Source organism: Eublepharis macularius, chromosome 5 (assembly GCF_028583425.1).
Source record: "Eublepharis macularius isolate TG4126 chromosome 5, MPM_Emac_v1.0, whole genome shotgun sequence".
NCBI classification, from domain to species: domain Eukaryota; kingdom Metazoa; phylum Chordata; class Lepidosauria; order Squamata; family Eublepharidae; genus Eublepharis; species Eublepharis macularius.
Genome location: NC_072794.1, coordinates 51103315 through 51128303, shown reverse-complemented (window position 1 = coordinate 51128303; position 24989 = coordinate 51103315). Strand labels below are relative to the sequence as shown.

At 41.5% G+C, this 24989-nt stretch overlaps 1 protein-coding gene and 1 long non-coding RNA gene across 2 annotated transcripts in view; one reads left to right on the top strand and one right to left on the bottom strand.

Annotated features, from left to right (window-relative positions):
• Positions 1-238: 238 nt before the first annotated feature.
• LOC129331372 (uncharacterized) lies at positions 239-15085 on the bottom strand. The gene is made up of 4 exons (XR_008597119.1): positions 15011-15085; positions 10628-10687; positions 5300-5398; positions 239-438 (listed from the first exon to the last, which is right to left on the bottom strand). It is a non-coding gene; the product is annotated as an uncharacterized LOC129331372 (long non-coding RNA).
• Positions 15086-15210: 125 nt separating this feature from the next.
• The window catches only part of ALG14 (ALG14 UDP-N-acetylglucosaminyltransferase subunit), a 46522-nt gene continuing 36743 nt past the window's right edge, over positions 15211-24989 (top strand). Inside the window, exons 1-3 of the mRNA XM_054979283.1 lie at positions 15211-15406; positions 19310-19461; positions 22740-22862. Coding sequence (XP_054835258.1) covers positions 15274-15406; positions 19310-19461; positions 22740-22862 — 408 coding nt within the window. The 5' untranslated portion in view covers positions 15211-15273. The remainder of the gene's footprint in view (positions 15407-19309; positions 19462-22739; positions 22863-24989) is intronic.

The window sequence follows — 24989 nt, the reverse complement described above, 5'->3', positions numbered from 1 at the left end:
TTTACCTCCAAGTTGGTGTTTTTGCTCCATAATAACTCAATAGAGGAACCTCTTCTGAGTCTCTGAAGTAGGAAGTAACTTTCTGTATTTTTTAAGTACAAGAGGAACTCTGATTCACAATTTTTATTAGCATGTTAAAACTCACCTACTCAAGGTGCTATGGTGCATTTTGGAAGGACATAGCCCACCAACAGAATTTGTCCCATATACGTGTCCTTTATATAATTATTGTCTTTAAAGATTATTACCTTGAAATGAAGTACTTCTACATAAATTGTACTTGATCTGGAGTGGATTTGGATGAGTTCTGTTTAATCAATCTTTTCTGCGATCTTCCATTATCTTAGGTTTCTTTCTTTCTGTCCTTGTTGAGACTGTTCAATGTACTTTGCATCAAATGTTCTCTTTCTTGTATTTCCGCTGTCTGCAGAGGAATTTCTAAGACCAAATCAAGCAGAGAGATTCAAAGGCTCAGAACTTCAGCCTGTAAAACAGCATATTTTATACACCATGTCATTTTTTGATAATATATGCGAGCAACAAACGTCACACAACATAACCAATTCTTTTCTATTGCAAAGCTGACAAATACAGCACTGAAACCCATTTGCTTCTTTTCTCTTTCATAATGCTTTCTCTCATAATGTGTTTACTTTTTTACTTTCTCTTTCATAACACTTGCTCAATCATCCATGTCACCTGTGCTCTTTTGGAAGAAAATGTTCATGGTCTTTTCTTTTTCTCCTTGAAAACCCCAACCCAACTTAGCCACAGCCATCACTTCAAAACCCCTTAACCTTACTGATCCCTCCTTTTTTCTGTTCCTGACTGAATTTGTAATCTGCCACAAGAGATCATCTGCAGGGAATCCTCCCTGCTTTCCATAGGCATTCCTTCTACAATATCCTTAATCTTTCACTGCTTTTTTTAGCACCACTGCAAACAGTTCTCCATTTATACCTTGGACATTGCATTGTTTCCATGAAAGTGATACCAAAGTACTGCTACATATAGATGTAGAGATGCATACAGCCACCCCAATATATACAGCTTTCCTCCAAGCATCAATTTAGGAGTTGAGCTTAGTTCAGACTTCAAATACAGAACTCCAGTACAAACATACATGAATGGAGAATCTCCCCTGTGATGTCTATGATACCTGTTCTACGTAGCAACATAAACAGTACAGAATGAGATGACAGATACTATAGAACCTAGTGACATCAGAATGGCAAAGTCCAAAGGCTGGTAAAAAGGTATGCATGTTGCACAGAAAAATGTTGTTGGCTAACAGTAAACAATTGCTTCAAATTTCAGCGTCAGATTTTGAAAGCACAGCAAGCAGAAATATTTTATATAAGGCTATGATATCATCATCTACCCAGACACTAAAAATAGCTTTTTAAGCAAGTCAAAATTAAATGATCCTGTGTCATATGCCCAAAAAACTAGATAGCATCCTGAAATAAACAGTTGAATTGCTAACTGAAACAAGACTTGAACAGAATAGCTTAATAAAATAATTTAAGACATGACCCCTTGAACTCCTGTAAATTACAAATGCTAAGTTGCTTGAAATAACACATGCGAGTGAGTTCTCCCATCAGTGTCTGGTGGAGGGGAGGAGTCTCTTCTTTGTAGAAATACTTAGTCTCTGCCTTGCCATTTTCAGTATGAAATGAATCAAAAGATAAAATAAATGAAACATACAATTGTAGTACAAGTCACAGGCAGTAGATGCACAACAATGGGGCTAAGGGTGTATGCCACTTTTAGGGTAAAAAATTGAAATGTTTAACACTCCTGAACTACACTGGATCCATCCAAATATACTGCAAAGAGTTTGGCTGCCATTTTATTATGAAAGAGCCCATTACTGTGATTTTGCCTGATGGGTGATCAGGCACTTAAGAAAAGGCATGAAATGATCTTGGTGGCTCTAGCAATGTAATATCCATTACATTTTATCAGAGAGAGAGAGAGAGACAGAAGCACCTAGAAGGAATTTCGGCAATTTGAATTTCAGCACAGTGTAAGAGAATTGTATGTTGCCAGAAGGCTAAATGCCTCAGGATGTAATTGATCTTTGATAACCTAATACTTGAATAGCAAGTTATTCTACATGTTTTAAGGAATCTTATTGCTTCTACTAGGTTCAGTTTATAAATTACACACACACACAGGAAACATGAAAAGTAAGATACCAAACGTGATACTTGGGGTAAGCTGCCTTCATAGACTAATAGTCTGATTTGGTTTAAGGCAGCTTCACATACTCATGAATGAAACTGGAATTGTGGGATCAGTAGCAGCCCTTGAAAGCAAGTCTGGGGCCATATGCAAGCCAAAGGCTGAAACTCAGCAGAAAAAGAGAAGGAATAGAATACAACCACCACCAAAATATCATCACACACTGGCAAACAAAAGGGATTCTCAGAAAGAAATATGCTTCTCCCTTTGATCAGCCCCAAACCATTAATCAAAACTGGAGTAAATTAATCAAGATGCATTTAGACAGAAAGGATCCTGCTGCATATACACCCCTGCCAACAAAAAAACTTCGGCCTATTAGCATTTTCCATTAAGAGATGTTTCTGTTCACACTGATCAAGCTTGGATAGGCTTGACCTTCCCACTTAAACAAAATAAGATAACAGTGCAATCCTAAGCAAAGTTACTCCAGTCTAAGCCCATTGAAATCAATGGACTTAGACTGGAGTAACTCTCTTAGGACTGCACTGTAAGATGGCTTTCAACACACCTCTCTGCCCCAAGACTTCCCTTCATTTTCTTTTTTGAAACTATTCCCAGATATTGGGAACTCCATCCTTCTCACTATCTGCCAATCAGAGAGTTTACTGATTAACTCTTTGTATTTCCTTCCCCTTCTTCAAGCCAAGAAAAAGGATTTCCCCCACCCCTTCCAAGTCTCAAGCCATATATGTAAAGCCAGGGTCTATCATGCATGGTGCCATCTTCATGTGTTCTCGACTCTCTCCAGGCACATGCCCCTCTTCACCTCTAAATATGTACTCATATTGCTGCCCAGATAATTTCTCTGGACCTTCCCAATATGTGTAAGCTCTGCTAGGCACTGTTGTCCCCAGACTTGTTGCACTCTCCCATCTAGATTTACTCTTTGGATTATTGGCTGCCCAGATGTTCAGAATGGAGGATCTGAATTTTTGTCTGAACCTTGCAACCTTGTTTTTTTTTTTAATTAAGCCAAAAAAGAATGGACTAAAAAGTACAGGAGGCACAGAGGAAAACTTTAAAATATCAAGTGGAATTCAGGGTTCTCTGCTGAGTTTTTGTGTTAACCATAGTGTAGCGTTCCCTGCCCCATCAGTTGTAAGGGTTTTTTTTAAGGCACCAACATTGCAACCTTACTGTTATTAAAACAAAATCAACCCATCAGGACACAGGGTGATAAAGGTGAGGGGGAAAGGCAGGACCAGGCCTCATACCATTCTGTACTTTAAAAAAAGCTGTGGTTTGACTTCTCTGGTTTAAAAAAAATCATGGTATGTGCACAGGGAGAAAAAACACAGAAAAGCTGAGGGAAAAACAATTCTGCAGCAGATGCAGCCTTTCTCCATACAGAACACAAAAAATTCTGGGAAGCAGTCTGGAGACTGAAGCGTGGTGTTTTGACCGTGCATGCAGAAAACTCTGGAAAGAAATCAATATTGTATGGGGCCAGAATCAATGAAAAAGCCCCATGCTGAATGTATTGCTGGAGCACGGACAACTGAAAAGTTTACAAAAGCGTAGAAAAGTAGAGATCTATGTTAGGTGGTATGGAATGAAAATATAAACAAAGGAGAATGCCTAAGCATATCTGTTTCTAGAATGCAGCTTAGATGATGCAAATTGCAATTTTCATACGCTTGCCTTAACCATGTACAGTAGTAATTTTTTTAGGAATCTGATAAGTGTGGGAACTGGGTAGGTTGTTTAAGATATGATAAAGCTCCACTTGTTATTGTGAGTAGCAAAAATGGAGTTGGAAGTCCGAAGAAATGGCTATCTTCTCACAAACAGGTGTGTAGCTGAAAGCAGGCTTTGAACAAAGGGTAAACATTTTCTTTTTGTGCTGCTAATGATGATAGTTTGAAAGGAAATTATAAAAGGGATTAGTTTTAGTTTAAAGGGAAAATGTCATGGTTATTGAGAAGTAACTTTGAATTGAAATTGATCACTGAATACGCTTCTGGATTTCTTGTTAACCTGTCCTTTTAATATCTTTTCTAAAACATGTAAGGCCCTTTAAGAACAAGACTTTCTTTGGGAATGGGAGGGTGTTACTGCTGCTGGCTCACTATTCTTCCTTGGGCCAATAGCCCAAAATGGCCAGCTGATGTTTCATCAATGGCAGCAAACTGTTAGAATATTGTAAGTGAGAAATCCATGAATATGAATGTTTTAGCCACTAGTGCTTGGAGTGGGCCAGCAAAGGAGAAGGTGTGCACAAAGAAACATGTTTTTTTGGAACTTGGAAGAAGAGACAAGGATGATACATGAGAGAGAACCTCAAGTTGGCAGAAGATGATGCACTGGAGGATGCCAATCTCTTCAAAGATCAGATGTGGGATAGAAGATCTGTTCTCCTGTAGGAGTGCCACTGAGTCACCACCAGTCACCACATGTGCTCTACTTGTATGTTCATAAACAATGCAAATATTTCAAAGACATTATATAAAAGTCTGCAGTGGTCTTTTAGCCAAAGCAAACCACACTGGGAAACTTCTGTACTGTCCCTAGAAATTCTAACCACTCCAGAGTATAGAACTCATAATCATATAAATAGATAAGGATACAACAAAATTATTTTCTTGGGCTGTACCCAAGCAAGGATGTGAGTGTGTTTATTACACGTGTGTGGCATGCAGGTTTGAATACTCCATTTAAAAACAATTCAAGAAACAATTCAAGACAGACAAGCAGTTTGTCAGGGGAAAGAATATCATCTTCTATCATATGTTATGATTTGAATGGGTTTTTGGGGGGTGGGGGCACATTCAAACATATAAGTACACAAATACCTGCATCTTGAAGTGTACAGGTTAGTAAAATCTTTACTACTTGATTCCACTAACTGCATAAACTAGGACTCCCTCCTCCACAAAGTCTTGGGAAAAATCAAGAAACGCTGTAGATGCGGCATGTATCTGAAGGAATCTTTGTCCTGTATTTCAGGCATCTGTATTTCCCTGAGTACACAGGGAATCTTTGTTTACTGTATTTAAAAGCCATAATTATCAACAGAACAAAAAAAAAACCAACTGTGCCTACTCACCTCAGCAATAGCCTGACTTTCCAGTCTGATGAGTATCCAACTACTCCCCAAAGCCTCATTGCGAAGACATGGGTATCTCTAGACTTTTCAGATCTGTGCCTGTTAGAGACAAATTATGTCAGATAGCTTTATATAAAATAGAACTCAACATAAACTAGCAATTACAGTGTATTATAATTTATTACCACAAAACCATCAAGAGTCTTAACACACACATACTTTCCCTTGTTTTAAGCCATACCTAACCTAGCTCATAGTGTCTCCATCCTCTGCCTTATTCCAAGTTCCACAAAGTTGACCTGGCCTCACTCTCCCAAGCTGGGCACTGGCCACAACTAAAAAAATCAATACCAACTTGAAGCTCCACAACCGTATCTATGACACTACAGATCACCGCAGCACAAATAGCTGTCTTTCTGTTCCACAAAATTTATATACTTACAATATAATTCTTAACAGAGTTATGCCCTTCTAAGTCCATTGATGTCAATGGATTTAGAAGGATGCAGCTCTGTTTAGGATAGCACTCCAAGGCTTTTTGTTTGCTGCATCTCCTTAAACTAACCAAAGTGGTTAAAAGCATCAACAAGATCAACAAAACAAGGCAGCAGTACAGTATCTGAAGCAGCAAGAAAAAACAGCAAAAAAGGTAATAAAAACAGTTCAGGCAGGACTTTCAGAAACAGGTAGACTGCAAAGGCACCAAATCTGAAGAAATGTCTGGCCAAACGAAAAGGTCTTCACCTGGTGCATAAAATTTAACAGATTAGGCCCGGGGGGGGGGGGGGGGCAATGTGCTGCCTGTGGGCTACCATAGCATTTTTTAGAAAGTGGGCAGGTGCAGGTGCAGCTTTTGCCCAGCAGGGCTTCTGATTGGCCATTGGCAATCTGGCCGCGCAGGGTTTTTAAAAAGCTGCTGTGACAGCAGCTGCAACCACAGGACAAGGATCTTCACTTCATGACAGAAGGTAAGTTGTGTGTCTGCAAGGAAATATGTTTAAACGATGTGTTAATTTAAAAAGGCATCCTGTTAAACAGAGCTTTTGCATGAAATGTTGAAGAGTTACGATCAGAGCTGTGCATATCTTCCCTCTGTGACATTGTGTAGTTGGCTATACCGCCTGTGGCAGCTGTTTTGTGGTTACACCCAGGGCCGGATCGAGGGGGGGCAGGGGGGTAGTCTGCCCCTGGCGCCATCAAAGAGCTGCCTGCCACAGCTGCCCACCACCGGGAGTGCACCGGCAGCAGCGTGGGCGGCTGAGTGGCCGCCCGCGCCATTCACCTGCCCAGCAGGACAAGGAGCGTGCAGCAAGCTGGCCACCCCTCAGCAGGGCAGGTGAATGGCATGGAGAGCTGAGAGGCCGCCCGCGCTACTCGCCTGTCCCGCTGAGGGGGCGGCCGGCTTGCCACACACTCCCTGTCCTGCAGGGCAGGCGAATGGCATGGGCGGACTCCCAGCTCTCTGTGTCATTCGCCTGCCCGGCTGAGGGGGCGGCCAGCTTGCCGCGTGCTCCCTGTCCTGCTGGGCAAGAAAGTGGCACGGAGGGCTGGGAGGCTGCCCACGCTATTCGCCTGCCCCGCAGGACAGGGAGCGTGCGGCCAACCGGCTGCCCCCTCAGCGAGACAAGCAAGTGGCACAGGCGGCCTCCCAGCTGCTGGCGCTCCGCTAGCAGCATGCTGCCCTGCGTGATGATGTCACAAAGTGATGTCATCATGTGGTGCTGGGAGCGCGCGTGCGCAGCCAGACTTGGGTTGTCCCAGACGTGCATGCGCAGCCGGACTTCGGTTGTCCCAGGCGTCGGGAACCCAAGATCCGGCCCTGGTTACACCCACCACCCTGTGTCAGAATTCCAAAGATGCCCACAGGCTCAAAAAGGTTGGAGACTCCTGGATTAAGCCCCAAATTAACTGCTACAGAGAGGGCAATTGTAGGGGCAGATCCACCACAGGAAATATCCTCTCTCTGGTTGTCCCTTCTAGAAGCTGGGGGCACACAGAGCAGGTCCAGAGGAGCAGCTCAGAGCAAGGTACCAGGCAGTTTCAGTTAGAAGAAACACGTAGTACGTGATGGGAAACACCTCTGCCTGAGATCCTAGAGAACTACTGCCAGAGTAGACAATACTAACATTGGCAGTACAATGATCTGACTCAATATAAGGCAGTTTTATGTGTCCACATGTCCTTTGATGGTAATCATAATTGCTGGGCTGGTTCATACAGGATTCTGTCCCAGGCCTACTCAAGTACTATAGCCCCAGGCAGCTGAGAGCTTTACACTCTGCACTTTGAATTGTTCCTGAAAAAAACAGAACAAGGAACTTAACATTTTTTCCCTGACCTGGCAGAACATGGCACCAGTGAGCAGCCACGCTGTGGCATTTTGCACCACTTGAAGCTTCTGAACAGTCTTTAAAGGCTACTTCACGCAGAGTCCATTGCAATGGTCTACCCTGGATGTGATCAGAACAGGGTTTACTGCTGCTGTATCTCACTTTTCAAGAGAAGACTTCTGTGGTCTACCAACTAAGATCGGTTAAAGGTGCTACATTGCACTGAAGCGACTGGGGCCTCCATCTACAGGCACAGTTCTAATGACATCATCCAAACTACCCTATTTACCTAAAAGGGTTAAGGTTCCCCACTCCCCACCACACTTGCCATCAAGAAAAAGGAGGCCATTTTGTACAAGTTACAGTTATAGTAATTAAAAAATATTTTGTGTAATAACACTTTTTAGGGGGGGACCGTCTTACATTTAAGGCCATCTGCCTTTTGGTAAATAAAACATTTGCCTGGTCTTTTGGAGTGGTTACAACCCCACCCAGAACAAATTGAATCCTGAATTCTCAGTTTTGTCAGAACTGGGCTTACTGGTCCTTACCTAGCCTATTACCCCCTCTAGACATTCATTCAAAACACCCACCCATTCAGACCAGTAGATATCATTTTATTCTGATTCTTCACCTAGGAAGCTGATCGAGATGATAAATCAATGTATTTTACATGCTAGACTAATTTAAAGCAGAATTAATAGGAGAGGACATAAAGTAGATGTAGCTTCAATTTTTAAAATTTGAACCTACTTATGTAAATTTGGGCATGCTTCTTGTGTGTTTTGATTGTGTTTGATTTTATTTCCTTTATATTCAAAAGAATAAAATAAATATTAAGTATTTGGATTCCACTGATGTATATTCCATTAAACATACTTGTATAAAGTGAAGTTCACTTTATACATACTTGTATAAAGTGTTCCATGAATACTTATTTTTAACTGGAATTTGTGGATAAACCGCATAAGCGGCTTCTACTTCATTCAATTGAACTTGTTTCCAACTATGCATAGAATTGCAAAGTAAAGCATATTGGTATAGATTTACTTATTTAAAACATATATATGTAGAACTAGCTTCAAAAGTATAGAAGAAAATACAAAATGGAGAACAGGACAAGTATTTTGTATGTCTAACTTTTGAGGTTCAATTAGCATTGACAGCCTAAACCTGGCAACGAGTGGAAAAGTGGGGAGTGGTCATTGTCAGCAATGGTATGATGTCCAGAAAAATGTGGAAGTGACATCATGCCTCTTTAGGAATCGTTGAAAACTGTCAGGTGCACCCTGCTTATCTGCCACGTGTGCCTATTATACTCTGTATTGTATTCTGGGCCTCTGATAAGGAGTAAAGAAATATCTGTGTAGCCGTCTGTGTAGCTGTGAATCGCTTATCTTGTAGGTGGCTACTTTCACTTTCTCGACTGGTATGGGAAAGTGTCCTTGAAGTGCTGGTCAGAGCCGTATCTCCCTGAGACATGAAATAAGCTCATCCCTATCTTTCCCTCCCCTACTCCATCCAACCTTGTAGGCCCTGCACGCCTAAATTCTAACGGTCCTTATCCCAGGGTGGGAACCTTGCCCTATAACTAACATTGCTTTCCCCCTTTACATCACTTCTGCTAATGCTGTTGTCTGAGTGCACTGATACTGATGGATCTCTAATAAAGAAAATTTAACTGGACTCTTAAAGTGTCTGCAGTAAGTAACTGGGGATCTAACTGGCAGAGCCTGACAGAAACTCTGTTTTTACCACAATGTTCCCAGTGATTCCTAGGGGGAGGGGGGGTGATGTTACTTCTATGTATTCTCTTGAAGTGAGATCACATTGTCAGTCCAATGGCCATTTTACAAAAAATTCTCCCAGGAAACAAAAGCAGGAGCTGGCAACCCTAGATTCAATCCTCAGCACTTCTAAAAAGCAAGTCTGGGGTGGTGCCATCAGCAGCTTCCTTGCGGCAACCAGTCGTCTGTCCCATATCATTTGCAAGTACCCACCTAGGGTTGCCAGGTCTCCCAATGTGATGGAATACTTCCCACCAGCAGCCCTCACTGCCTGCCATCGCTGTTAGCCAGCTGGAGAAACATAAGCTAAAAAATTGCCATAGGCCCGACAGAGTTACATCTATGGTAAAACCACAGAGATCTCAGCAATTCCTAGAGAGACATGACAACACTTCTGAGATTTTCCCAGAAGTGACATAATGTTATTGCACTGATGGTAACTCCCATGTCCCCATCCACCCCAGTCCCAACTGGTTGTCAGCCACTGGCTGGCAACCCTATTCACACCACATTATTCACTCTCCTTTCATGTTCCAATTCCATGACCCTCCTCAGGAGAAACCACAGGGAACACAGAAGGAGGGCATGGGGACTCATACATGATAGGGTTATGTTCCATTTTAAAATATTACAGACTAACAAAGGATTCCTTTATATAGGAACACTGGCTTCAGTAGCATCCCTGTGGCATTTGTGATTCAAATTTCAATTAGTCATACAGAATAAACACAGCAGCAAGTGGCAGGAATTGGTAAAGAAATTGTGAAGATGTTGTGTGGGAGCAGCATAACTGGTGTCACAGGAAACAAAGATAATGAGGATAAGGTTGTGCAAGAAAAATGTTTGTGGAAGTCTTGAAGCAGCATGTGAAGAAGGAAGAAGTTGATTATCAGGTAAAACCAGGGAACAATAAATCTTGGGAGCAGCCCGGAAGACAAAAATATAGGAATGAAGGATCAAAAAAGGGGAGGGGTGATCAAAATATTAGGAGTTTAAACAGACACGGTTACACTTCGAGAACACAGGAACTGTCATGCAAGTTCCAGGCAAGGTCCATTCTAATCCAACACTCTATTTCTGGATATGGATGCACTCCACTTGAAAAAAAAATCAGGCTTGAAGTTTGTGGGTGCTATTAGAAAGATGATTTGGCCACAGTTGTTCATGTCCAATCACACCCAAAATAGAGTACTGCAATGCTCAGAACTCACGGGAGCATCCAAGAAGTCCTTTATCCAGGAACTGACCAGGCCATTAGAGTTGCCTTGAGTCTAAGGAAATCGGATGGGAGAAAAATATTTTCAGTGAATAAATAAAGCATCATCAAGATTGCTGTGTCAGTCCTCTCTGGCTTTTGTTTTAAAAACCATTTGTAAAAAGTAGTTTTTCCAAAATATTTACCAGACTTCAAATATCGGTAGCAAAAGCATTTTTCCATGAGCAAATCCTCTCATTTACTAAATATTCAGTACTACCTTCTATAGAAAATACAAACTCAGACTTTGCTACAGACATTTGAAATACTTCCTGTAAATTCTATTTCTGTTCTTTTCCCCCCTCAGTCAGGTATGTGGAAGCTAATATCATCTGGTCTCATTTCATCTCAATGCTTCTGGATCGATGCCAGATTCCCAAAGGCAGCTACTCTTCTCATAAACTTTCTTCCATTTCCCCTTCTTTATTTTTCCTTAAAAACATTGCCTCGGAGAGGTATTAAACAACTCACCCCGTTCTAGGAGAGCTTTTGATCCAGTTCAGATGTTCTAACTAAAAGGAACTGAATACAACAGGCAGTGCTCTCTTTTTAAGAAGTTATTTGGGGTGAATGTGGCTTCTTTCTCTGTTAAGAACGCGCTTCTTCCTGCAGCTGCTCCAGTAGCATAGATTTTAATTCACCTCCAACCACAAATTGTATAACATGCAGAGTTTTAAGTGTTTGTGAAATGGGCAGCTGCAAAGCTGTAAACTGGAAGTTTCTCCTGAACTTGCTGTACTTGAGCTGTATGGAATGATACACAGAACCAGAGAACCTGCAGTCCAAATCAAGGTGGGTCAGTCTCTGGCCTCATGCTCAAATTATGCCCTTTGACACACACACACACACACACACCCCATCAAAGATTCACAGAAGAAGCCTATTTTTACAAGTATCTCTATAAATTAGATCTGTATCTGGATGTTTCAGGCTCCAAGGATTGTTAATGACAAAGGGGAACACTCACAGGCCTTCATTCTGTCACATGTATTGCCTGCCATGCATTCAGAATTAAGTTCCTGGCTACTGCTGGAACTCCTGCTCATTCATTCTGAGACAGGTTCAAGTGAGAGCTCCTTTATTCCTTGATAGGGCTGCCTATAAAGCATGTCTGAAATCAGACGAAAGCCTGTGACTTCCCAAGGGGCTAAAGCATGCACTACTTACAAGCATAAAACCACTAAAACACTTTCCACCCGCCTAGTTGGAAACAGTTTTAGGGCACTATTGCCCCAAAATGCACTGGTCTCCCAACTGGTTCTTTCCACAACTCACCTCCCACCTCCCACTTTCAACTCTGCCTTTTGAAACTGTATGACTGTCACAAGTCTCAAATACTGCCTTGTTAAGAGTCTGATTCTGATTTGACTCAGTTGCCACAATATAATTCAGATGGGAATATAATTCAGATTGTGTTACACACATGCTTTAGGGCAAATACCTTCTGTTTGTTCAACATGCACCCTGTCCTTACACCTTCCTGTTCTCTCTAGGCAGTTGACTGATATAATCAGTACTTTAACATCATAGCATTATAAACTACCAAGCAATTAAACATGCAACAAAACCCCCACTGCAGCACATTATTATTGTTCAACATCAAAACAAAACAAAAATGTATTTTGTTATCCTCTTAAAGATCAACAAAGAAATGGAATGATGGACCCCCTCCCCCCCACGGAGGGGAGTCCATACAGAGTATGTGTATATTGGGAGGGTATCAAGCATCCTCCTACACTGCAATCTCCCATAACTTAATGCTTCTAAATCTACAAACCCTTCTTACCTTTTTCAGTCTTTTTTCACAACTGTTACAGTCTCCCTACAATCCTTTTTCACAACTACACTTTCCCATTCCTGCAGTCATTTGTCACACCCTTCTTTCTTCCAACAACTTATTTTCTTCTGCTTTAACAGGATTCTTTTTCCTTGCGAAACAAGACACCCTACCCTCACCACAAACTGGAAGCCAATGGTTTATTAAGGGACATTATTGGCTACAAAGGCACCTCCTGGTGGCCACATATGGCAAAATGAATAATTGGAAAAAAACAGTAGGACTATATATGCCACTAGCACAGACTAGCTCCAGTTCCTAAGCCATATTTATTATATTACCTACCTCCAGCTTTTTTTTTTTTAAAAGCTATTGGAATCTCCTACATTCCCAGAGTGGCTGACAATAGAATACATATTTCACAGAATTCTTGGCACATAATTTTCCACCACAACTAACCCTAGGGGGGGAAGTTAACTACAAACGAGCATGCTTTTACTTGCCTCAGTGAATACCAGAATAACTGAAATGTACGAGTACACTGGGAATCTGAAGAATGTTTTCCCTACATTTTCATAACCAGAAGGTTCTTTTCAAAGTGATGATTTGGCCAAAAAAAAAAGCACTAGTCTCTTGGGGAAGTTTGATCGCCAAGAGAATCAAGCAAAAAGGAGGTTTGCAAAGAGGCCGTGAGGTAAACTAGAGAAAACAGAACAACCGAGGCTGCAATATCATGCCAAGGTAGCTGTACCTAATCCCAATGAAACCAATAGTGCCTACCTCTGCATAACACTGTTGCCTTACTTGGGAGTAAGTCCCATTAAACTAAGTGATCTTATGTCTAAATAAGTGATCATACAGTACCTTGCTAATGGTGATAAGAAGGGACTCTTACTATACAAGCTATCTGGTATCTTTTGTATTTTCTTCATTATTCCCTTTTTAACATCTAAAAATATTACATCCGTCCAAGGGGGGTTACCCTTGATACATCATCCTAATTAAGAGAAGTCTAGTGGGGATGCAATAAAGAGGACCTGTGCGGGAAAACTTCAGCGTGGAGAAGGGAAGCAAAAAAGAAAACATTTAAGGAAGGACAGGGAGAAAGACTGAGGACAGGGCACTAGGCTGCTGACAGTTATACAAATATGGAACACCACATAGCTGTGCAGTACTAAAAAATGGAATAAGCAGATTATTCTCTTTGGTGTTCTAGAAAGATAAGAGCAGACTTAAAGGATGCACTCATTCACACTTCCTTGGGTTTTAAGGTCCCTCTAAAATCAACAACCTTTCCTTCCAAATCATGCATATATTCAGATTACAGGCATAACAGGTCTCCAGCAACTTATAGAGAATTTTCTCTGAGGAAATGGGAAGGTGAAGCTTTTCTTTGCCTGGAGAAAAATATCCCATTATGCTTCTATTAAAGAGATAGGGCATTTTTCTCTAGGCTAGCTTGCAACTGAAGACTGCAGTGTTAGCGTTTCTATTAACACATTGTTCCCTAATAACAGAATTGGGTTTCATTCATTTATGTGAGGCATGAAAATTCTAATTAATGATAATAACAACATTCAATGTATATACTGCCCTTCAGGGCAATTTAACACCCACTCAGAGCGGTTTACAAACTATGTCATTATTATCCCCACAACAAACATCCTGTGAGGTGGGTGGGGCTGAGATATCTCCGAGAAGCTGTGACTGGAAGCCAAGGTCCCCCAGCTGGCTACAAATGGAGGAATGGGAAATCAAACCCAGTTCTCCAGATCAGCAGCATAGCATGGGTTTGGAGTGCCCGGGGCAATTCCTGGGCTCCATGCACATGCGCGCAAAGCACGCACACGCTCCCAGGACTGCACAATGATGTCACTGGAAGTGATGCCACTGCTCCAGATTAGAGTCCCACTGCTCTTAACCACTATACCAAACTGGCTTGTACCTTTTTTTATCATAACATTTCCTTCCATGCAAATCACAACAGCCCACTTCATTTCTGGTAAAATGAACTCTGACTCACAAGAGCTAGGGTTGCCAGCTCTGGAGAGGGATATACCTGAAGATTTTAGGGGCGGGGCTTAAAGAGGGTGGGGTTTGGGGAGGGGCTGGCGCTCAGCAGGTTATAATCTCATAGGGTCCACTGTTCAAAGCAGCCATTTTCTCCAGGGAAACTGATTTCTGTCACCTGGAGAGGTAATTCCAGGAGATCTCCAGCCGTCACCGGGAGGTTGGCAAGCCTAACAAGAGCTGATGTTGGACTAAGATTTAAAGAGTCCACTAAACTTTTGGTTTGCTGCACTAGAACAACGCGGCTACCAGATTTACGCTAAAGTTACCAGAACAACTTTTCTGCACTAATTATAATGGATATAACAAGTGAGGGACTGTGACTCAGTAGTAGAACACGTTTGGCTTGCATAAAGTCCCAAATCCAGTCCCGGCTATCTTCATTTAAAAGGAGCCCGTTATAGGAAAGATCCCGGTCAGCCCGATCACACAGTACTGGACCGATAGCCTGTGTGGGTATATATAACGCAGTTTCAGAAATTCAACACTTACACAAAACAGCCACTGCAATCCGCATCACAGGTTAACAATTACGTTCAGATATTCTGTAACTGCCGTTACAGGTAATTGAGCAATTGCCTTTCCCCCAAAGAACCTCTTCTTACACACACACTTAATTCCCCTCTAACTACGAGCACTGAATGGGAGGAAGGGAGACATTGCAGAGATTGAGCTCAGGTACAAACATAGAACTGAAGTTATTTGAGCTGTCTCGGCTTCCGTCGGCAAGCCTCCCCTCCCAAAAGCATTTCTGTATGGCCATGGTCTATGTCGTGGTGGGCATTGCTGTCTTCTGCTCTCTGCTCCTCGCCGTTCGGTTCTTTTATACGAAGCGAGCCCGAGCCCCACAAAATGCCTCCGTCAGTCTCCTGGTGGTGGCTGGTTCAGGTACGAGAGTAGTGGAATCTATCGGGGTGCTGGGCAACGTCGATCTACGGGCCATCCGGACTACAATACCCAGCAAGCAAGGCGGCAACGCTATGGCAAGGGGGATTGCTTCTTTTTGGTGACGCGGATGGGGTTTGTAGTTTAATGTACATCTCAGTAAAGTTGAGTGGTGCCCTAGTGTAATCAGCGGTGCTGTATTAACTCGTTGCCATCCACTTTAAATTTGTAGGCATCTGACCAAGAAGTTTAGTCGAATCTGAGAGTGAAAAGCTAGGAAGAACCCGCTTCTCCCTCCCTTTTTTTTTTTTGCAATCGCTGAGCTTGTGTTGACACAGTGCACATCTACTGGTGTTAAATGGGTTTCGCAGCAGCAGTATTTGTAATTTAAAGCACATGGACCCTTTGAAAGTTGGACGTCGTGAATACAGCTGACCCTCTTCATTTTCTGAAAGGTTCTGCTGTGCGTTTAAGGTGGCTGATGCCGTTTTGCAAGGTGCTTGTGGTGAAAATGCACACGCAGGTTTCCCAGCTACTATAAAGGTAAACTAGCCAGCCCAGGAAAGGAAACCGTCTTTTTCCATCGGAGTTGCTTCCCACTTTTTAGGCAGCGCAGCATCTCTAGACAAACACCTGAAAGTGAGATGCTGGTCACTAGAATCTACCAGACATGTAGGGGAAGGTTGCCAGCTGTGGTTTGGGAAATGCCTGGAGATTTGGGGGAGATGCCAGGGGAGGGAAGAGTTTGGGAAAGGGAGAGAGCTCAGCAAGGGAGGTAATGCTGTAGAATCTGCCCTCCAAAGCTGCCACTCTCCCCAGGGAAACTGATTTCTGTACTTCAAAGATCATTTGTAATTCCAGGAGCACTCCAAGCCCCACCTGGAGGTAGGATGAACTACGAGAGAATCATGGAAAGAGCTAATTACTGAAGTTAAAGGCGTGAAACCTAACTAAATAGCAATGAAAACACTGTAAATATACAAATATATGTCAAATCTTTTATACAGTGCAAAGAATATTTAGTCAAATTATCCTAAATACATAGTCTCCACCACAGGGAATACAAATCTTACAATTAACAATATACTTTTTCATTAAATAAAACCAGAATGTTGAGAAATTTAAGTCCCAATTTGAGATATACTCAAGAATAATTCAAACTGCTGATTCTCTGTTAAAGTGCAAGTGCAACACATAAATTAAAAGTCCAAGAAAACAAGATCAAAAAGGTTGCGCTGTGCAAAATCCAGGCAGCCCTATTGACGGGGAACCAGTTTGAACAGCCTGTTTCTGAGTTTCTTTTTCAAAGCTGTAGCCACTTACATCATATCTTCTTTATCAAGAAAGCATCTTTAAAAATATTTCTACAACTCAGCATCTTGTACCATCAATTGAAGAACCTTTGGCTAAATATTCCTTGCACTATATAAAAGATTTGACATATATTTGTATATTTACTGTATTTTCATTGTTATTTAGGTAGGTTTCATGACTTTAACTTCAGTAATTAAGCAGCAGGCAAGGAAGCCTTTTGTTCCCTAGCAAAAGTTACTCTATACATGCCAGAATTTTAATAAGCAAATTTTGGTAACCTTCTACTGTAAAATAAATAAGATGGTGTTATAACAGAAAAGGAGGTTGCAAACATTAAAATAAATTTCTCATGTATTTGTATGTATTATTTCTCTCCAAGAAAGACAAGGCCACACCCAGTAGTTCAACTAATTAAAATGTCCGCTGTGCTTACCAGTAGCAAAAATTCATTACTATGAAGTAGTTCTCACACTTTTATTAATGTAGATGCAACTTCTTCTAGGAGGATATTAGTCTGTAACTGTTTTAACGGAACTCTTACCAGTAATTGTTCCTTAGCCAAATATGCATCACGTGGTTTCTGTGAAAATAAAACTTGAGAGGGGAGAATGATTTTTTTTGTTTTGTACTACAGCCTTCGTCATACGTAGCTTTAGTCTACGCAGGTTCAAGTGTAGCTTTTTTTTATGATCAAAGGAGATGCATCCACCTATTTTCACCAGAGAGAAACTCATTGGATCCAATCCAGTGTACACCACTCCTAAAATCCTTGGAGGAAGTGAAGAATAAAAATGTTTAAATGTAATAATACATTTATTTATAATATTTATCATGGGACTGAATAATCAAGCATTTCATGTAACTATCGTGTTTCATAATATGCATAATGAGTGCAAAAAGACACTTTTGTTGTTGTTTGACATTTGCTATATATGTAAAGTACCTCCAGAGCTTTAGACTTCTTTAGCATATAAATGAGATGTGACCAAACTCCCATTACAGTTTTGGAAGGAACTCCAGTTAATTACTTTTTCAAGTCTCACGGCAGCAGTTTTTTCTAACTACTTTTTGTATTCCTGAATTGACCTTGTTTTGTCTTCTCCATCATTAAATTCTTATTAATTAAAGGTTTCCAAATGTCACATACTAAGGTAAATTATTAATGCTGTTAATCAGTATACATCGTTAGTATTACACTATATTATACAATATTAATTAAATTTCTGAATCTGGATCTTGCTGTGCCATCACTGAAACATTAAGGGTGGAATTTGACAAGTGTGGTATTCAGATACATTCCAGAAAAAATACATTGGCACAAATGTTGAGGATTAAGGAAGTATATGATTCGAAGAGCCAGTTTGCATATGCATATAGACTAGTTTTTATATCTTTACTAAAGATCTGTTGATTCAGCGCTGAATGTGTAAAATCACTTAATGGAAATGCATTGTGTTTGTGGAGATACAAAAGTTTTTTGTAGTGTTTTTATTTGTTCAACATGTAATATTTTAACCATTATATAATGAAAGTAGAGTAAAAAACTTGTTAGCCATTACTTAAATATTAGCTAACCATCATTGTCCACAGATCAGGCTCCTCTCTACCATCACCACCACACTCCTGTGTCTTTGAGCACACACATATGGGCACCTCTCCAATTGACCAGTTTGATGTCTGTGACCATTGCTGGGCTTTTTGTCAGCTAGTACTGCCAGATGGTGTTGTCTCCAGATGCCTTCTTCCCCTCAGCCTGCATCAAGCTGTCTGGAGCCAACTGTTCTGCTGGGGCAAGACTGGGAATTCCCCAGCCCCAACCTCCCACCTTCAAAAAATTGAGAAGCAGGGTCAGAAAAAATGTGGTCTCTATAGTAACCTCCAGGAGTTTCCCCTAGTCTCTATGGTCTTCAGAATAAACAGGTGGGGAAATTCCTAGAGTCACCTGAGAATGGCATCACACCCTGCTCAAACGCCACCCTCCACAGGCACTGTCTGAAATCTCCCTGCATTTGCCTAGGCAGTTTTGGAATCCTATCTCTGGAGGATTCCCAGGCAGTTGGCCCTCTTGTCTGCCTCCTGCAGAGGATAGCTCTGTGGTGAGGTGAAGGAGAAAGTATGGGGTCTGTTGCCATGGCATCTCCAGTGGTGTTAAGTTTGGAGATTCTTCGGGATAGAGGTGGGGCAGAGCTTGAGTATCCAGCACCTTTGAATAACTGACAATCCCCATTTCATATGTACTGGGAAACAAAGCTTTTACGGTACATATATTGTTGTTGTTGTTTTAGATATTTATACTCCGCTCCCCCCACCATGAGAACTCACAGCCGTTTACATGATTTTCCTCTCTTCTGTTTTATCCTCACAGCAACTTGTGAAATAGGTTAGGCAGAGAGTGTGTGACTGCTCCAAGGTCACCCAATGAATGTCCGTGGGAGAATGGAGATTTGAACCTGGATCTCCCACATCCTAGTTTGGCATTCTAACCGTATCACCATGCAGGCTCTCCTTTTTGAGCCAGCTTGTGAAGGTGACTTAGCAGAATTGTGCAGTTTGCAAATCTCCCTCAAACTAACACTAGTTTTGTTTTTTCAGGAGGGCACACGACAGAAATCCTGAGGTTGCTTGGTAGTCTTTCCCAGTCATATTCTCCTAGGCATTACGTTTTGGCTGATTCAGATAAAATGAGTGAAGATAAAATCCGTTCATTTGAACAAAAAAGAGCAGAGTTGTCCCCCAGTTCCTCAGTAAGTTCATTTATCTGTATTGTTAATATATTTCTTTATATTTTGATTCTGAAATAATAATGTAACTTGCCTTTGAAATTATTGCAGTACTCTCCAATACATACTATATTTGTCATTTCCATGTGTTTCGCCTTATACTGTTTGTGACTTTCTGATCATAAAGCCCAGCAGTTTTTTCTGTTTCTTACCCTTGTACCTGCAGAGTCGTGTATTACAGTCCCCCGCCCCTATAATATTTCAGTATTCATTGGGAGAAATACATAGAACAGACAGAAATAATCCAAGGTTCTTAAATGGATGCTGTTAGTTTAATATCTTGGATCTAAACTGGTGCCCAAAATACCTCACACATGAAGATGTCAGCGTGCCAGTAAATGAAAGTGGTGGGGTGAGAGAGGTGAGGACCATACCTGGCCTGGGAGTAAGTGCTGCTAGGGCTCAGCTATCAGCGCTGCCGGGGCTTGCCTTGGACCTGGCTAGCTGCTGCCAGGATCAAGCAGCTGATGACAGGTGTAAGCTAGGCTTGGTGCCTTCTCTCATGATGCCAGTCTCAGCAGTGCTGCCACTGCTTTGGGGACCTGTCTCACTTGCTTGGGTGGAGGGCTAGGCCTGTGTGCCAAACAAAATGGTCAGCTTTGCCACTGTTTAGCATGTGCGCTCGAGGATGCCTAATCCCACTGATATCAATGTGTCTTCATTACAAATAAAAATGGATAGTGTTAAAATTCCAGTCAAATAATAATTGCATACTAAGTGTGACCTGTGCACGCAACTGCGGGTTTCTTTCAAGTTTTCCATTGGACTCTTTGCTTGATTCAGTCTTTTGTTTTGAAAGGTAAAAGTGGGCTCCCATCTGCAGCCAAAATGTCCAAAGAATCTCCAGCCTTTTTCTTCTGAGGCTACCTGAAAGTGTACCCAGGGCCTCTGGTTGTCCTTTGAGTGTCGTTTAAGAAATAGCGGCACAGCCAATAATTAAGTGCCGTCATGTCACAACCAATTTATGGGGACCTCTCATGAGGTTTTGAAGGCAAGAGATGAGCAGAGGTGGTTTGCCGCTGCCTGCCTCTGTGTAGCAACCTTGGACTTCCTTGGTGGTCTCCCATCCAAGTACTAGCAGTAGCCAACTCTGCATAGCCTCCTAACTCTGGAAAGCTCAGGCTAGTTAAGGCTGTTCAGGTATAGCTGTTGATGTTTTAATTGTCTAGAAATGGGGGTTCTGTTCCTTGTAGATGTCAGCAGAAGGAGAGATAAAAAAGTGCTCTGTTCATAGAATGCAGTGCAAAAAAGACAATATATCCCCCCATGATAACTGCACCACCGTGCCCACCTGTATCATCAGGACAATGTTGCTGTTATATCAAGACAATACCACATTTTGTGCTTTTTTGTTGGCATTACTATTGGTATACCATATTCTAAACACAAGTGCTTGCTTAAGAAGTCCTAATTGTAAGCAATTACACACAAACACAGAACTCTGTATCTTGTCCCAACTTTTCCTCACTGCAACTTTGCCGGCAGATCTGCTTTAATCACTTTTGTATGGGATATAATCAATTCAGTTCAGCTGATTCAGCAATGATAAGGTGGGGGAGGGGAAGAAATATTTCTTTAATCTTTGTCTACATGTATTTATAACAAAATATCAGACAATGTGTGGGGTTTAAGTTGATAGTATCTTTATAAATGCATATTTTAACACACATCTGTTTTCTTTTAAGTACCTAACAGGTTCTATGTAACCAAAACTCAAGAGAATGAAAGCTATGTTTCACTTGGATGTGCTTCTGAAGGCTTCAGTTTTTGTTGTTGTTAAATGCTTTGGGGTTTTTTTCCTGTTGAACTTTCAGGCCATGCTTATCTCCATTAAGCATGCTTTACTTTAACATAGATTACAGTATGAAGTTATTTTTTGGTTAGCTGTCTGATCTTATTCCTATCAAATGCTAGACGTCGTGACTCTGTGGAGAACTCATGGAGTTGGTCCATGCCACAGTTCTATCTAAAATTTCAAAGATGGAGTTTTTGTTCCCATTGGAGACTACAAGGTTTTTTTCCATTTTTAAAAATTCATACAGTGTACTGTATGGTAATGGAAGACACACACACGCTGGCTGAACCAACAATAATATAAGTATAACATGAAATGGACATTTTTGAAAAGCATTTTTCAAAGTTGTTATTTATGTTTCTAGGAGAACTGTTGTTCAAAGACCTCTTTTCTTAGTCGATTAATTTACACACCAGTTATACTTGCCACTAGAGCTGGTCACGGACTGAAAAAATGGACCAAAATTTGACATGGACTGGCCTGGTTTGGTGTTCACGAACAAGCGGGTCGTAGGACGTGCATTTTTCGCAGACGCGATGACTTTTGAGCCAGTCCCATCAGTCCGTGAAACCAGACATCCTGGCCCCGAGCAATCACTTCCCTAGGCAACATAAGGGAGTTGCCTGCAGACTTTCTACTGCCTTTGGAAGAAACCAGTCTTAGCCTTGAAAACCTTGTTAGGCAGCTCTGGCTGCCCACCAGAGCGTTCCCATTATTTTGGATTCCAATTGAACCTGAAATTTTGCATATATGGATCCACTGGGGGGAGCGGGTCTTCTGCTTTAGTTACATTCAGAAAGATTCGAACATATTTTGATATGTGTTTGCTTTGTACTTAAAGAAGTTCTTGTGACTCAGCCTAAGAATCCCTCCTCTGAGTGCTGAGTGAAGTTGAAAAGGCAGGGATGCCCGGCAAAAAGATAGTTACAGCAGAACACTTCTTGGACTTGATTCCCTGATTGTACTCTGTTGCCAACAATGCATCTCTTTGTCCACTAGGTGGGGAACTAAGTCAACAGTCTGTGGTTTGCATATTTTGTTAACTGCTGATTCAACAGGCACTGTTCAAAAAGGAACAAAAATAGTGATGCCTGTTTATATTGTTCAGTTTATGGTGTGCACATCTCTGCTGCTGTGACCTCCACCCCCACCATGTTTGCACTGCTTTAAATTCTTGTACTTGCCAAAGTTTTTAAAGCAGGTTGGTGCTGGGTAGTGCTTCAGAAATATCCCTGAGGACCTCAGCGTTCTGTAGGTGCTTCGCATATGCGGATGATAACAATCCGAAGCCAACCAAAGCAGTGAGGCTGACCAGTGCCACTTTCTTTGGCATCTGAACCATGTGTAGCAATGGGAGTGTTGTATGTCTGTCACAAGAAATAAAAGGAAGCCACTTTCTGGAAGCCTCAACTGTAATGATTCTACTGTGTACATCTTGTTTTCTTAGTTCACCCTCAATCGCATTCCCAGAAGTCGGGAGGTCCGTCAGTCATGGAGTTCGTCAGTCCTGACAACCATCCGTTCCATCTTTTATTCTCTTCCTTTGACCTTCAGACTCAAGCCAGATTTGGTATGTAGAACAACTTCTGTCCACAGAGTTACAATGAAGGAATGGCATATCTTTTTAAATGAAAACAACTACTTGGAGGCAACATCTCTTTAGAACTTGTATGGATTGGCTGTGAGGCCAATTCTTGCACGCACACAGAAGGAACATTTGTAGGTTAAGGAAACAGGTTGTTGGCCAATTCCCGCAGAGACTTTTTTCTTTACTCAAGTCCTCCAACCCTTTAAGCAAAACAATTATCACTATTTGAGGCCTGGTATATTAAAAAACTGAATTTGATTTAACTGGCGTCATGTTTAAAATGGCAGGGTAAGGGCCTCCGAGTCAGTTGAAAAGTGGTGTCAGCCATATGAACAAGTGACTTTGTAAAAACCTGCTCAGCGTCATAAGGGGAGCCATGCTGGATCAGACCAGTGGGCCATCTAGTCTAGCATCCTCTTTCACACAGTGGACCAGTCGGTTGCCGTGGAGATCTGGGAACTGAGGCCAAAGCCTTCCCCTGATGTCACTTCCTAACGCTGGTATTCAAGAGTGTATTGCCTCTGGATGTGGAGGTTCCCATAAGTCACCTTGACAAGGAGCCACAGGTAGATCTAGCCTCCATGAATCTCATTGCCTTTTAAAGCGATCTGTGCTGGTGGCCATCACTGTATCCTAATGGCAATGGAGTCCATAGTTTAATTGCTTGTTGAGTGAAGAAGTACTTCTTTTTGTCTGTCCTGAATCTGTTGCCCATTAACATCATTAGGTTTGAAGCAAGCCTAAGAAATAAGCGGTAAATATCATTCTCACAAATATGCTTGGCTAAAAACGGTATGTCCCTGTTAAGATTACCACTCACCATTAGGAGTACCCCCTCTCCCCTGAAGTTTTTTCCCCAGCTCTCCTAAATTAGTTTTGTTTTTATTTAAAAATGTATTTTGAAATATAAACTATATAAGGAATAAGTATTTGTTTGGTTTAAAATTCTTGAAGTGGTGTGTGAGGTAAAAAAAAATTAAAAACACAACTTAACCACTTATTATCAATTTTAACTCCTAGCAGCAATAACAATATAAAAGCAATATAACGGCTCCACTATTTTCCTGCCCTTTCAGTTGGGCTAGTTGCTGACTGGGGCGCTAAACAAAACAAAGGAGATGTCTTTATGAGTCCACCACTGCTCCCTTTTTCCCCTAGACATTGATTTTTGTCTTTTCATTAAAGAGGCTGTAAAAAGCCTTTCATCTAAATTTAAGTAATCAGCCTTCCTGAGAGGAGTGCATTGGGATATCTCCTTATGTTATGTTGGTGGTTTCGTTTAATTAGCATCAATCGTATTGAGTTTCCATTATGAGGGAAATTATCTGGAAAATCAAACAGAAGGGGCTTGGTATGTTACTGAAGGAGTTGATATGGAAAAGTCTTAGGAGAAAGGGTATCGGTAAGGTAACTTGATTGTACCATAAAGTAATCAATCCTTTGTTTATTGGAGAAAACCTTTGTGACGTTTTTCTGAGAACAGCAGTGACCAAGTTTGCTCACCTAGTGAGAGTTTAACTTGTCCTTAGTTGGTTAGTTTGTCTTGTGAAGCATAGGAGTGCCGGATGCCATGCAGTGCCCTTGCCCAAGTGCCATGCAGACTAACTCTGCAATCCTAAAGAGAATTACTCCAGTCTAAGCCCAGTGAAATCAACGGGCTTAGACTGGAGTAACTCTCTTTAGAATTGAGCTGTTAGTACTCAGATCTCTTTTGCAAGTTTTTTTAAGGTGGTGACAGAACTCTCATCAACCTGTGACTGCAAACCATGCCGCTCCTAGCACATTATTCAGTTTGAAATGATTAGCAGCAAATGTCTGCACTTGAATTTCTAGTGGCCTTCAGAGTAGTTAAGAGCAGGTGCCCTGAAATTACTAAGAATGGGAGGCTTAGTTCAGATATAACTAAAGATGTAAAGGCCTGGGGGGGCGCAGGCGGGTGGAATCAGGAAAAAACACAGTTGGGACATGTTGGGGAGCACTGGGAGGAAAAACCTCCGATGAAATATTTTTTTTCTTTTGGAATTAGTGAAATGCTTTTTAAGACAAATGTATAGCATGACAAATTTTATATAAGGCAACCTACAGCACTGGATAATGATAATTCATATG